This window comes from Dermochelys coriacea, chromosome 3 (assembly GCF_009764565.3).
Source record: "Dermochelys coriacea isolate rDerCor1 chromosome 3, rDerCor1.pri.v4, whole genome shotgun sequence".
NCBI classification, from domain to species: Eukaryota; Metazoa; Chordata; order Testudines; family Dermochelyidae; genus Dermochelys; species Dermochelys coriacea.
This window is the reverse complement of record NC_050070.1, coordinates 700,339-714,154: the sequence shown is the minus strand read 5'-3', so window position 1 is coordinate 714,154 and position 13,816 is coordinate 700,339. Positions and strand designations below refer to the sequence as shown.

The following is a 13,816-nucleotide window of genomic DNA, read 5'->3' as shown; positions in this document are numbered from 1 at the left end:
CTGAAGGTCTCTTTCGAAGAGATCTCTTCAGCTCCCCCAGAAGGGCAGCAGGAGGGAACACAGCTACGGTGGGCACATGAGCAGTGCTGGCACCTCCTGAGCAGTGAAAGTCTCCCAAGAGATCGGCTGAGAGCCCCATGACTGGGGAGAGCCCTGGGGAGGGACTGGATGATCCCACATCTCCACAGCCCCTTGGTCAGCAACGGCCTGTAGGAAACTCCTCCGTCAGTCCTTCCCCACATTGGCCAATCCCGATCCACGCAGAAGACCCGGGGTCGGGAGGAGAAGAGGGAAGAAGGAGCAGCTCAGTTTTCAGTAGATTGTTTCCAACCCAGGCACTTTGTGCTCTTTGCACCTGAGGGGGGCTGGAGAAGCAAGCTGCCAGAGATGGGTGCAGCGCTAGCACCCGCCCAACACACCGTGCTGCTGTCACATGGAAGAGAAGAGCTGGGTGGGCCCTGAGATGTTTGGGTGTCAGTCCTGCCTCTTGGGCCCAGGGTTCATATCAGCAACTCAGTAAAGACAAATGAGCTCAGGAGGTTTATCCCTACTGCCCATTTCTACACCCCCCCCCAAGCCATCCCCCCACAGCACTGCCAGCTTTCTGCTTGAACACTGCAGGGCCAGGGCTTAGCGGTGTCGCAGAGCTGGGGAGTGGGAGGGAGCCCAAGACTGGGGCCTGCAGACCAGGAGCAAGGTGCATGAGAAGAGCTGCAGCAGGAAAGGCAGTACTGGGTTGGGGCACCCACTATGCAATCGGCTCCTCGCATTCTCCTACGGTCTCCTAACCTGTAAAGGGGGAAAGATTCAACAGACAGACTTGGTTCTCCCCGCTTCCCGCCCCACCTCCTGTGAAAGAGCCAAGGACAAAGGTGCAGCTAAGTTTTCTGGGCGTTTAGTTTGAAAAAGTGTTGATTGAAAGTGTACAACAGAGCGAGGTGCAACAGTGGCACCCGAGTCAGATTGTTCCACAAATAAAAACAGAAAGGGTCTTAAATAAAGGGGGCGCAGATTAAAAAACCTCAACACTGAAAAAGTTCTTCCCCTCCAAACAGAACAGTCACAGGCACAAAAATGGCGACACCTACATGGAGACAACGTTGGGACGTCCATCCTCTAACCACTAACACGCTACTCACCTCTGCTGGGGCTCCTGTGTCCGCGGATCTGCAGCCAGCCCCACTCGGCAGCTCTCCTGTTGGCTCACTCTTTGGAATGGTTACAAATGAACAACATGACATGCCCTGGCTAGCCCACCCCACCCCTGTCCAGGACACAGACAAACGAGGCCTCTGCTAAGGCTAAAAAAAAGGACAAGACTTTGGAGTCTCGAGTTCAGCTTGTTTAAGAAACGAGTCTGGGGAGTGCACGACAAGTCTTTGTGCTGGGCCTGCTAGTCCAGCTTGGCCTTCTTGCTGCTGTCGCTGCCGTTCTCCTCCCCTGCTACCTGGGCCTCTGCCACCGGCAGTTTCCGTTTGCCACTGTCGGTGTGGGCTTGCGTGGAGCGTGGTTTGAAGCAGATAATGATGCAGGTCATGTTATCGCAGCCGGTGCCATCCCCTGATGTGTCGGGAGCCAAGCACTGATCCAGGAGCTGAGAGGGAACAGGACAAGTTAACAGCACACGGGGAGCAGCCAGCAGGACACCAGCCTCACACGCAGCCGAGGCAGTCCAAAGGGCCCCCGCCGGCTGACTCTGGGCTCCGGGGCCAGGCCCAGGCTTCAGCTCCTCCCAGGCGAGGGAACGGGACAGCTCAAGTTGTTGCTCAGTGCCTTGGGGGGCCGGCAGGCAGAGCCAGCGCGAGGCACCCCGAGCACCTCCAGGGGGCCCCTGTTCATTACTAGTATGTGTTGGGGCGCACCCCCCAAATATTCCTGCCTAGGGCCCCCGATGTGCTAATACCACCTCTGCTGGCAGGGCCCTGTGCTGCTCAGCACTGCCTCCTGCTGGCTGGTCAGGATAACACTAGGAAGGCAAAAACAACGAGGAATCCTTGTGGCACCTTAGAGACTAACAAATTTATTTGGGCATTAGCTTTCGTGGGCTAAAACACACTTCATCAGATGCATGGAGTGAAAAAATACAGTAGGCAGCTATAGACTTAAATGTGGCCATTCTTCAACAAAAAAACTTCAAAAACAGACTTCAGCGAGAAACTGCAGAACTGGAATTAATTTGCAAACTGGTCACCATCAAATTAAAGCCTGAATAAAGACTGGGAGTGGCTGGGTCACTACAAAAAGTAATTTTCCCTCTGTTGATACTGACACCTTCTTGTCAGCTGTTGGGAATGGGCCACATCCACCCTGATTGAATTGGCCTAATGAGCACAGACCCACCCCAACTTGGGAAGGTAATTGCCATCTTTTCACGTGCTGTATATGTTTCTATACATGCCTACTGTATTTTTCACTCCATGCATCTGATGAAGTGGGTTATAGCCCATGAAAGCTTTGCCCAAATAAATTTGATAGTATCTAAGGCGCCACAAGGACTCCTCATTGTTTTTGCTGATACAGACTAATATGGCTATCCCTCTGAAACTAGGAAGGCAGATGAAGTTGTTGGGTCCGTATGGATTTCGTCACCACCAAGCAATGGGCAGGCCCCAGATTCCTGTCCCAGTAACTCTCCCTGCAGGGAGTCACGGCCCAGCGAGCGTGCAGATGCCCAGCGAGCTGAGGAAGCCCATACAGCGAAGGGCAATTGGAGTCAGGCTGCTTACCTCTTCTACTATGCAGGAGAGAGGCCTCAGGTCTCCGTTCTCATCCTTCTGGCAGATCTTGGCCTGGATGAAATCCACCACTTCCTGGCTGCTCATCACATTCCTGCCAGCACAGCAGGAGAAGGGTCAGAACAGCTGGCAGGTCAAGGGAAGAGTGCCCTGCAGCTGACAGCAGGGAGGCCTGGATCTGCTGGTCCCCCCAACTCGGTTGTTCTAGGGAGGAGTGTGCTGGCTTGCTGAATGGGAGGGGCAGGGCACGCACCAAGGCAGATATTAAAGGAGATCCCCTTGTTCAGAGGCCATGGGCACCGTGGAACAGGAGAGATTGGGCTCTCAGTGCGCTGTGCCATCCTCTGCCCAGGGAATGGTGCCCCACTGGGGACAGCCTGCCTCGGGCTCTTTAACGAGCTATCCAGGAGGTCTCTAACCCATACTGAGGGCGTCATGGGGATATGCGCCTGGCCTGCTGCCCCATGCAAAGGCTGGGGCAGGATCCATCCCATAGGGGCTTCTGCTCTTCTGGCACTCACCAGATTCCGTCACATGCGATAACCATGAAGTCATGTTCCTCATTTATCGTCAGCACCTTGATGTCGGGTAAGGCTGAGATCATCTGCTCTTCCGGAGGCAGGTTCTTGTTCCTCTTGTAGAAGTGGTCACCTGGCAAGAGAAGGGAAGGTCAGTGCTGGCACAGTCTCCTCCAGCTACACTGCCCTGACTGCTGGGGAAGGGCTGGCTGAGAGCCCAAGCTAGCACTCCTGCAGGCACTCCCCCGTCCTCAGTCTGTGTTTGAGTTGGAGCATGGGGGCAGCTCTGCAGACCCTGGCAATTAAGCTGCTACATCACTGAAGAAGAGAGAGCACCCCAAAATAGAGCATCCCCAGCCCAGCCACACATCTCACCCCACTGCCTGTGCTTTTAGGAGCACAAACACAGACACTGCCCACGTGGACCAGACCAGGGTCCATTTAGTCCAGTGTCTCATCTCTGACAGGGGCCAGTACCAGCTGCTTCCGGAGAAGGGGCAGTGACCAGGGCCTGCCCCAGGGGAAGGTTCCCCCAGCCCCAGTAGTTAGAGGCTCATGCTCTGGGGCAGGAGGGTTCATGGCTAGTTCAGAACTCTGTTTGGGGGTCAGTATTTCCTCTGATAATTCCAGATATTCTCCATGCCTACAGAAATATTTAACTTCTTGCTGAATCCTGCTAGGCTTGTAGCCTCAATTATGTCATGTGACAGCGAGTTCCACAGGCCCCTTGTGTGAAAATATTTCCTTGGATCAGTTTTATTTTGCTGCCTTTCAATCCCAGTGAGTGTCCCCATCATTTAAACAGACACTTCTGATCTCCCTTCTCTCGATCATGCATTGTTTTAGAAACTTTAATCATGTCCCTTCTCATTCGTCTCCTTTCCAAGGGGTCAATCCACTGTGAACAGAAGAGTTTTTCCCAAGTCCTTGACCATTTCTTCTGCCCTTCTCTAACCCCCTCTAGTTGTGCAACACCCTATTTAAGAGGGTGATGAGAACTCCACATGGTGTTCAGATGAGCCCACACCACTGATTAAGGAATACACCATCCCATGCCTTATACACCCCAATATCTTTTTTGCTTTTCTGAGCCCAGCTGCGTGCTGAGTTGAGGTCCCATTGAGCTGCCAATGGCCCTCTCTGGCGCACAAGTAGTTCATGTTATTTTCTCCAATGTGCATCACTTTGCATCTCTCAGCAGGAAACATCACTGGCTATCAGTTTACCTGCTTACACAGCAGGCTCTTTGGCACCTAGCCCTACATGCCCCAGTCCTGGCTGACATACCTAACATGACTTGGGCCCCATCTAAATAATCCATCACTCACAAACCCACCGTGAAACAGGTGGTCTACGCACAGGTGCCATCCCCCAAGCTGCAGGGTGGCCTGGCCTGCCTCCTGGCTTCACTCACCGATTGCCCTGGAGAGGTTGAGGCCCCCATTCACTCTCCCATCCATGGTGACCTTGCCGCCGGCGTTCTTTATCCTGGCCAACTCCAGCTCATCCTCCGGCTTGTGGTCATAGGACATGTCCACGGCTTTGCCACCCTCCGACACCACACAGCGAGAGTCTCCAGCGTTGGCTACGATTAGCTGTTTCCCCCGAATAAGGGCTACCACGGCAGTCGTCCCGCTGTCAGAGCCAGGCTGAGAGGCAAGGGGTTTGGTGAGACTTCTTTCCAGATACACAATGCCCCTAGCCCTAAAGGAACCATTCAGGGGAGAGAAGGTACAGACCAGCCCCAGGAGCCCTTATAGGACATCAGATGTACCAGACCTCCCCTCCCAAAAGGTGCAGGGTCCAAAGAGGGGGCCACCGCAGGAGGCAGGGGAAGGGGAGGGGGCTTGGAATCTGTGTGAAAGGAACAGAACATGTGTACATTGTCCCAGGAGTGGGACATCTCCTCTCCCCCAGAGAAAAAACACCGTCCTAGGAACACCGGTGAGCTCAATAGCATGGCCTGCAGCTGTTCTCTCCTTTCATATGGAGGGGCAAGCGGTGGTGACTCCGGCCTCAGCCTGCCCCAAGCAGAGGCTGCACTGCAGGCTGGAGCCGACGGTCCTTGCAGCCTGCGCTTGGGTAGCGGAAAGGATGGAGATGTCTGCAGTCTCCATTCCACTGCATCGAGGCCTCTCAGCCAGCTGCCAATGCCATCCTCAGCTGGCTGGCTGGGGAGCTGCTCATGACCAGCGTTTGCTGTGTGCAGGTGAGAGACACAGCCAGCCTGGCTGCTCCCGAAGGCACTGCCGTGCTGTTCTGCAATACGCTCTGCGGAACTTAGGTCCTGGGCAGAGCTCAGACCAGATAGGCTAACCGTGGAATCTCCCTTTGCAGCTGTTTCTTGACTTTAGCAAAGCTTTTGACACGGTCTCCCACAGCATTCTTGTCAGCAAGTTAAGGAAGTATGGGCTGGATGAATGCACTATAAGGTGGGTAGAAAGCTGGCTAGATTGTCGGGCTCAACGGGTAGTGATCAATGGCTCCATGTCTAGTTGGCAGCCGGTGTCAAGTGGAGTGCCCCAGGGGTCGGTCCTGGGGCCCGTTTTGTTCAATATCTTCATAAATGATCTGGAGGATGGTGTGGATTGCACTCTCAGCAAATTTGCGGATGATACTAAACTGGGAGGAGTGGTAGATACGCTGGAGGGGAGGGATAGGATACAGAAGGACCTAGACAAATTGGAGGATTGGGCCAAAAGAAATCTAATGAGGTTCAATAAGGATAAGTGCAGGGTCCTGCACTTAGGATGGAAGAATCCAATGCACCGCTGCAGACTAGGGACCGAATGGCTCGGCAGCAGTTCTGCGGAAAAGGACCTAGGGGTGACAGTGGACGAGAAGCTGGATATGAGTCAGCAGTGTGCCCTTGTTGCCAAGAAGGCCAATGGCATTTTGGGATGTATAAGTAGGGGCATAGCGAGCAGATCGAGGGACGTGATCGTTCCCCTCTATTCGACACTGGTGAGGCCTCATCTGGAGTACTGTGTCCAGTTTTGGGCCCCACACTACAGGAAGGATGTGGATAAATTGGAAAGAGTACAGCGAAGGGCAACAAAAATGATTAGGGGTCTAGAGCACATGACTTATGAGGAGAGGCTGAGGGAGCTGGGATTGTTTAGTCTGCAGAAGAGAAGAATGAGGGGGGATTTGATAGCTGCTTTCAACTACCTGAAAGGGGGTTTCAAAGAGGATGGCTCTAGACTGTTCTCAATGGTAGCAGATGACAGAACGAGGAGTAATGGTCTCAAGTTGCAATGGGGGAGGTTTAGATTGGATATTAGGAAAAACTTTTTCACTAAGAGGGTGGTGAAACACTGGAATGCGTTACCTAGGGAGGTGGTAGAATCTCCTTCCTTAGAGGTTTTTAAGGTCAGGCTTGACAAAGCCCTGGCTGGGATGATTTAACTGGGACTTGGTCCTGCTTTGAGCAGGGGGTTGGACTAGATGACCTTCTGGGGTCCCTTCCAACCCTGATATTCTATGATTCTATGATTCCCCACAGCACATGCCCCATTCCAAACCCTCCACAGCTTCTGGGTGGGAAGACACCTGCTTCAGGCAGTATGCTCCGCCACAGAAAAGCTGTGTAGGAAATCAATGGGCAGCACACAGCAGAAAGCCTCCATGGCCAAAGGGCATTCTCCAGCTCCCCAGTGACCCGCGGGTGCTCCCCTGCACAGGACTAACAACGCTAGAGAAGGCAGAAATGGGATGTGCACCTCCTCTTTCCCCTCCATGCCTGGTAACATCATCTCTTCCTCTTCGTCCTCATCCTCCTCAGCCTCTTCTGTGTCATCTTCATCCTCTTCATTCTCTGCCTCCTCACTGCTGTAGCCATCCTCATCCTCACTGCACTCCTACAGAAACAAGAGAGACCATCAGACAGCAGGAATGCCTGGCTCTGAGGGCACAAGCCCCTCCGGGAGGATGGACAAGATGAGCTCAGCAAGAGGGAGCCAATGACCCAGCAGGTCTTTTCTCTCTCTGGTGCATAGGATCTGGGCAGCAGGTAGCAGCTCCCAGCTCATGCACTGGCCAGACTTCAGTGTCTGCAGCACCCTCGCTCCACAGGCCCACAGCGAGGCACTGCAGACGCAGGTGTTAGCCTGTAAATCCCACCTCGACGGCAGGCCTGGGGTGGCCCAATGCTCTCATAGCCCTCAAAGAATGTGGCGAGAGAGACATTCCCCACCCCCAGGAACGGCAGATGCCCCAGAGCTCTGGCGCCTACCTCACTATCCTCCTCTTCTTCGGCTTCATCTGACTCGTCCTCACTGTCTTCAAAAAATTTGGACTTGGTTGTGCCCTGGGGCTTTCCAGTGGAGGAGCAGGAAGGCCCCGCCTCCCCAGTGGAGGAGGTGACCGTCTCTTCACCCCTGCCCACTTCAGCCTGCTTTGCAGCACAGCTGTTGCCCCCAGCTTCGGCTCCGTCCGAGGTGGAGGAAATGCCTGTGGCTTCGTTGTTTGGCTTCCCATTCTTCCTCTCCCTGTGCTCGGCCAGCTCCTCTGGACTGGTCTCTCCATTCACGCTCATCTCCCCATCATGCTCCTGGCCCATCTCCCCGGCTGGTGGGAGTGGCTTGTTTCTGAGGTTCTTGACGCAGTTCTGTCCATAGCGGGTCAGCAGTTCCTCGATAGTCATTGTAGCTTCTTCGTGCAGAAGGGCCGCTTCCTCATGGTCAACTGCAAGAGAGAGGGAAAGTCAGAGCAGAAAACGCTGCCAGGGGGGCGGCAGCAGCACAGAAAGACAGGACAGATTTGGCTCCAAGCTGCACTAGCCAAGAGATGCCTTGTGTTCCAGCAGCACCCGCACACACACACACACACACACACACACACACACACACACACACACACACAGGGAGAGCGCTGTCCCCGCGCAGCTCCCAGGCCAAGCGGGCAGGCTGCCTGCAATGGGCAGTGGAGGGGGCGTCCATCACACTCACACAGCTGATAGGCACAGCGTGCACACTGGGCTCTGTGGACACACAGCAGCCAGCTCTCAGCCGCTAAGCCTGGCCGATGCTCACTAGCCAACATCATGGACATAGTGGCCACCAAGGAGGCACGTGAAGGGCCTTCCAGATTAGCCAATGGAATCTCAGCTCAAGGTGCTGGGGGAGACGGGGGGGCGCTCACAAGTGGGAACAGCTGATGCTGGCGAAGCATTTGGGTTTCGTTTCAGGGGGTCTGTGTTTGTGGGGGCCCCTGGTGATGCCGAGTACTGGAACACTGGCTGGTCTGTTTTCTTGTACAGATCAGACACCACAAACAAGAAAGGCTATGCTTCTCAAGGGCCAGGTCACTCTGCAGGGCTCTGGCACAGGTCGCTCGCCCACCTGAAATCCAGGCACTAGGGCCATGGGGAAACATGTAATGCTAAGGCACACCCTTCCCAAACACCAACCCGGGGCTAGGATTTCAAGGGAGAATCTTGCCGCTTCCCTGAAGCTGCCTTTTTGCTAGATTTTCCTTTGCTAGTCAGCTCGAAGATGGGAAGTGAAATGACTCTACCCAGAGTGCTGTCAGATGCAGAGAGCAAACTAAAGGGCTTTCCCCACCAGGTTTAGGAACCCAGGTGTCCCCAGCACTCGCAGAGAAATGCCATGGTCCAGTGCAGGTGCTCCTTTATGTTCACTCGAAGGCTGACAGCGAGGCCCCCACTAATTCTTGTTTCGTGGTCGGGGCTTTGCTCCTTGCCCTGACAGACATGCCCAGGGGGGAAAGCACATTTGCTTCTTTGAATGAAAAAGGCAGAGTCTTGGGCCAGAGTCACCTTGGGGAGGGGAGGGGGGGGCTTCAATTCACCTCCGTCCCACCACTTGTCCATCTGTCTGTGGCCCCCACCTCCCACCCAGAGCAGCGAGCTCAGGATGCTGCTGCCCATTTCACTGACATCACATCTCAGCTCAGACCAGTATTGCCATGGCCCAGAAAGCTCGAACCCTTGGCTGGAGCAGAGCACCTGCTGCAGATACGCTCAAGGGAGGGGTGTGTCAGTTAAATGAGCAAGCTTGCCAAAACAACTCCGACTCCCCCATGCCAGCCCGGAGCGCTGTGGGGTGAGGCGCCTCAAGGAGGCCGCTAAGTCAGCTCCAGCTGCACTGTGTTTAACTGGCTCCTTTAAACAACAAAACCGTTCCCTAACACAGTCACTGCCCTGCCCCTCCCACGGCTGGCGGCCAGCGCCTCAGTGCTCAGCCTCAGTGACTTACCATCATCTTCATCAGCCACTTTCTCCTTCTCCTCCTCGTCATCCTGGGGCCGCCCAGCGATCTGAGCGAGCTCCTTAATCACCTCCTCTGTGGTCAGCTTGGCATCGATGGCCAGGAAGGCGTCCTCCAGGGCCTATAGACAAACACACAGCATGGGGGCTACATGCTGTTCAGGGGAGCGCCCACCCCTCTCTCAGCAGCACCGGGATCGATCACGTCCCCAGCCCCTCCAGGAGAATCACTGAGGTGACTGACCAGGTTGGCCAAAGAGCGCATGGGGGGATGGGATGGCACTGGGGAGGGTTAGCATGAGGAACAACCCCTCATTCCTACAGGTCACTGGCTTGGCCAGACTGGTCTGCACCCAGAACATGCTGCCTAATGCCACGTTCTCCCAGAGCCCCACTCTGCCATCGCTGTGAGTCTCAAGTGGCTGGATTTCTCTCACCTACACTGCTGCCCATCAGTCCGATTCCTGCATTGATGTAGGAGGAGACTGAAAACTAGGGCAGCTCTGTGAGGATATGGAGAGCAGAGAGGGGGACTCTCTGTAGGGAACACAAGACATGGGCCAGAACTGAGCACTGCCTCTCAGTAACTTCAAGGGCGCTAAAGGAGAGATGAGGAACAGCTAAACAACAAGGCCAACAGTTAGTGAGAAGACCCAAGGTGAAGAAAGGAAGAAAGCTTCCCTGGGAGGCCCTGGCACACCCTCTGAGGGAGGGGCTGGGCAATCCCAGAGGACACCGGGACCTGGGTGGGAACTAGACACCCAGAGAGGCCTGTTCTCCTGCATTGGTGCCTACACTTATTCACTGCAGTGCCAGGCTCTTACCTTCTGTAGTTTGCCTTCCTTGTATGCCTTCTGGTCCTTGATTATCTCCGGGAGATACTTGGCACAATACAGGGCAACCTCTTCCCCTGAAAGAGAGCAGAGGCTGCTTGAAAAGCCTGCTCCTTCCAATGGCCATAGGCACAGAGCAAGCTGAGCTGTGACCGCCCCGAGGGAAATCTGGAGCCTCTGGCCAGGACGAAGGTCAGTGCAGAAACCATAGTAAAGAACAGAACTATCAAATACCAAGTTAAACAGAGTTTACTGGGGAAGAATCAACACAGCTTTTCTAAAGGGAAATCATGCCTCACCAATCTATTAGAATTCTTTGAGGGAGTCAACAAGCATGTGGCCAAGAGTGATCCAGTGGATAGAGTGTACCTGGATTTTCAGAAAGACTTTGACAAGGTCCCTCACCAAAGACTTTTAAGGAAACTTATGCTGTGGCTACACAAGAGAGCACTGATGCACCTACACCGCCCCAGAGAGCTCTCCTGTCAGCTTAACTACACCAGTCCCCGTGACAAGCTCTCCCACTGATATAGCACTGTCCACACTGGAATAAATTATGGCACTCAGGAGCGCGGCTAATTCACACTCATGAGCAACATAACTTACGTTGACTTAAGCTGTAGTGTAACCAGAGCCTAAGCTGTCATGGGATAAGAGGGTCCCCCAAGGATCTGTACAAAGACCTGTGCTGTTCAACACATTCATTGCTGATCTGGAAGAAAGAGTGAACAGTGAAGAGGCAAAGTTTGCAGACGGATACAAAGTTACTAGAGATAGTTAAGTTCAAAGCTGAATACAAAAAGTTCCAGGGGGAATCTCACAAAACTGGGCAATTGAGCAGGAAAATAGATGAAATTCAACATTGATAAGTGCAAAGTAATGCATGATGGGTTCGAACCTAGCTGTTATCACTCAAGAAAGATCTTGGAGTCAGTGAATTGTTCTCTGAAAACTTCAGCTCAATGCACAGCAGCAGTCAAAGAGGCTAACAGAATGGTAAGAACCATTAGGAAAGTGATAGAAAATAAGACTGAAAATATAATGCCCCTATGTAAGTCCATGGTACATCCACACCTTGAATACTGTGTCAAGTTCTGGTTATCCTGTCTCTGAAAGGATATAGTGGAGCTGGAAAAGGTTCAGAAAAGGGGAACAAAGATGATTAAATTTATGAAAGTGCTTCTATATGAGAGACTAAAAAGATTAGGGCTGTTCATCTTGGAAAAGAGACGACTAAGAGGGGATATGACAGAGATCTAGAAAATCATGCCTGGTGTGGAGAGAGTGAATAATGAAGTGTTATTTATCTTTTTCCACGATACAAAAACCAGGAGACACTCAATACAATTAACAGGTAGCAGAATGAATACAAACAAGAGGAAGTACCTTTTCACACAATGCACAATTCATCTGTGAAACTCACTGCCAGGGATGTTGTGATGGCCCAAGTAGAACCGGGCTCAAAAAAAGAAATAGTGAAGTTCATGGAGGGCAGGTCCATCAACGGCTATTAGCCAAGATGGTCAGGGACACAACCCCATGCTTGGGGCAACCCTAAAGCTCCGACTGCCAGAAGCCGGAAAGGGAAGACAGGATGGATCACTAACTGCCTTGGTATGTGCACTCCCCATGAAGCTCCAGTATGGACAACTGTCAGAGACAGGCTACTGTGCTAGAGGGACCATGGTCTGACCCTGCATGGCAGTTCTTATAGAATATAATTAATGCAAATCAACATGGGTTTATGGCCCTTGAAAACAGATCCTGTCAAATGAACGTGCTATCTATTTTTGATGAAACGACACATTTGGCTGATAAAGGTCATAGTGTTGATGTAACAGACTTAGATTTCTGTGATGTGTTTGACTTGGTACCACAACATTTTTATTAAAAAAAGGGAAGGTTAAGGGGTGACTTGACCCCAGTCTATACATACATACATGGGGAACAGCTATTTGATAACGGAGGGAGTCTTCAGTGTAGCAGGCAAAGGTGTAACAGCCCAATGTCTGGAAGCTGAGGCTGGATAAAGTCAGACCAGAAATAAGATGCAACTACTTTTTAAATTAAAATTTTTTTAAAAAATTAAAAAAAACCCACTGCAGATAACTAACCATTGGCACAACTTATCCTCCATCACTGGCAATTTTTAAATCAAGACTGGATAGTTTCCTAAAAGCTCTGCTCTAGTTCAAATAGGAATTAATACAAGGATTACCACAAGTGTTACACCAGAGGTCAGAGAGATGATCACAGAGGTTCCTCCTGGCTTTATGGTCTATAAATCTCTGGTTCCTAACTTAGGAGGACAGCAGAGGAGAGAGTCATTCTAAAACACCCTGGTAGGACCTAGAGAGACAAGGAGGCAGGAACATGGAGAGGCATACTGAGCTTTTAACAAAGATTGGCCAGACACACTCAAATGCGAGTTGCGGGTCTCAAATCACCCTAAATTGTGATCAGTAACTGCTAGTGGCTGTACCCCCTCAATCCAAGGCGCTGCAGCTACCCTCCATCTCTTTTAGCTGCTTCCCCCAACCCACCAGCATCACCTCAGACTGGTTTAGGATGAATCTCATCTGCACTCCAATCTCATTAGTACAATACCCTTCTCTCTGACTTTGACAAATACAGTCTTGTCTCACTCAGACCCCTTCAGAATGCTGCTGCAAATATCACTGTCCTAGCTGGGGCGCTCTAGGTCACCCCCCCTTCTCTACTGTAGCTAACAAAAGCTAATGGTCTTCACTCTCAAGGCCCTTCACGCCCTGTCAACACCAACCTGTCCTCTCTCATTCATTAGCAAAAGGCTGACTCTTGCCTCCGACTGGCCCGTGGTGCCGGCCTCAACTGCCCCCTTGGTACATTTTCAAGCATTCTCCCCTGCCGCCCACGTATTTGAGAGGAGCTCCCTCCAAACATCCACAAAGCTGCCTCGTTCTCCTCCAACACCCTCTGTTGCCATGAGGCTTCAAAAAAAAACCTGATCACCTCTAGGCTGCTGGTGTGTAGAGACCCCCTGCCCCTCCTGCTCACCAACGCTGACTCTCTGTTCCCTTGCCACCCCGTCTGGCTGGGTCCCTCTTGTCCTTACTTTGACTGTAAGCTATTTGGGGAAGAAGTCATCTTTTTGTCCCATGTCCGTAAAGCGCCTAGCACGGGGGTTCTGGCCCATGACGGAGGCTTGTAGCTGCTATGGTAACACAAGCCAATACTACCAACAAAACAAAACACAATGACACAATACACGGGGAGGCTGAGAATTCCGAGGGTTCAGTTTCAAAGTGAGCGCCCTGCTTGGATGCAGCAGCAAGAGACAGGGCAGAGCTTGCACTTACGATGGGGACTCCATGGCGACCGTGGGCCAGGCAGACAGCACGTGACTTTAGACAGTCGTGTCCAGCACCCAAACACCACCTGAACTCAAAGGCATTTCCAAAAAGTCCTTGATCTGTCTCTGTTCCCCAACTGCCAGCCAGAGGATAACAACCCTCTCCTACC

At 52.5% G+C, this 13,816-nt stretch overlaps 1 protein-coding gene across 1 annotated transcript in view; it reads right to left on the bottom strand.

Moving 5' to 3' along the window:
- Positions 1-879: 879 nt before the first annotated feature.
- The window catches only part of PPM1G (protein phosphatase, Mg2+/Mn2+ dependent 1G), a 34,699-nt gene continuing 21,762 nt past the window's right edge, over positions 880-13,816 (bottom strand). Inside the window, exons 3-10 of the mRNA XM_038397666.2 lie at positions 10,307-10,392; positions 9,472-9,604; positions 7,488-7,939; positions 6,976-7,113; positions 4,668-4,902; positions 3,257-3,386; positions 2,727-2,829; positions 880-1,594 (exon numbers count right to left, since the gene is read on the bottom strand). Of these exons, the coding sequence (XP_038253594.1) occupies positions 1,394-1,594; positions 2,727-2,829; positions 3,257-3,386; positions 4,668-4,902; positions 6,976-7,113; positions 7,488-7,939; positions 9,472-9,604; positions 10,307-10,392 (1,478 nt within the window). The 3' untranslated portion in view covers positions 880-1,393. The remainder of the gene's footprint in view (positions 1,595-2,726; positions 2,830-3,256; positions 3,387-4,667; positions 4,903-6,975; positions 7,114-7,487; positions 7,940-9,471; positions 9,605-10,306; positions 10,393-13,816) is intronic.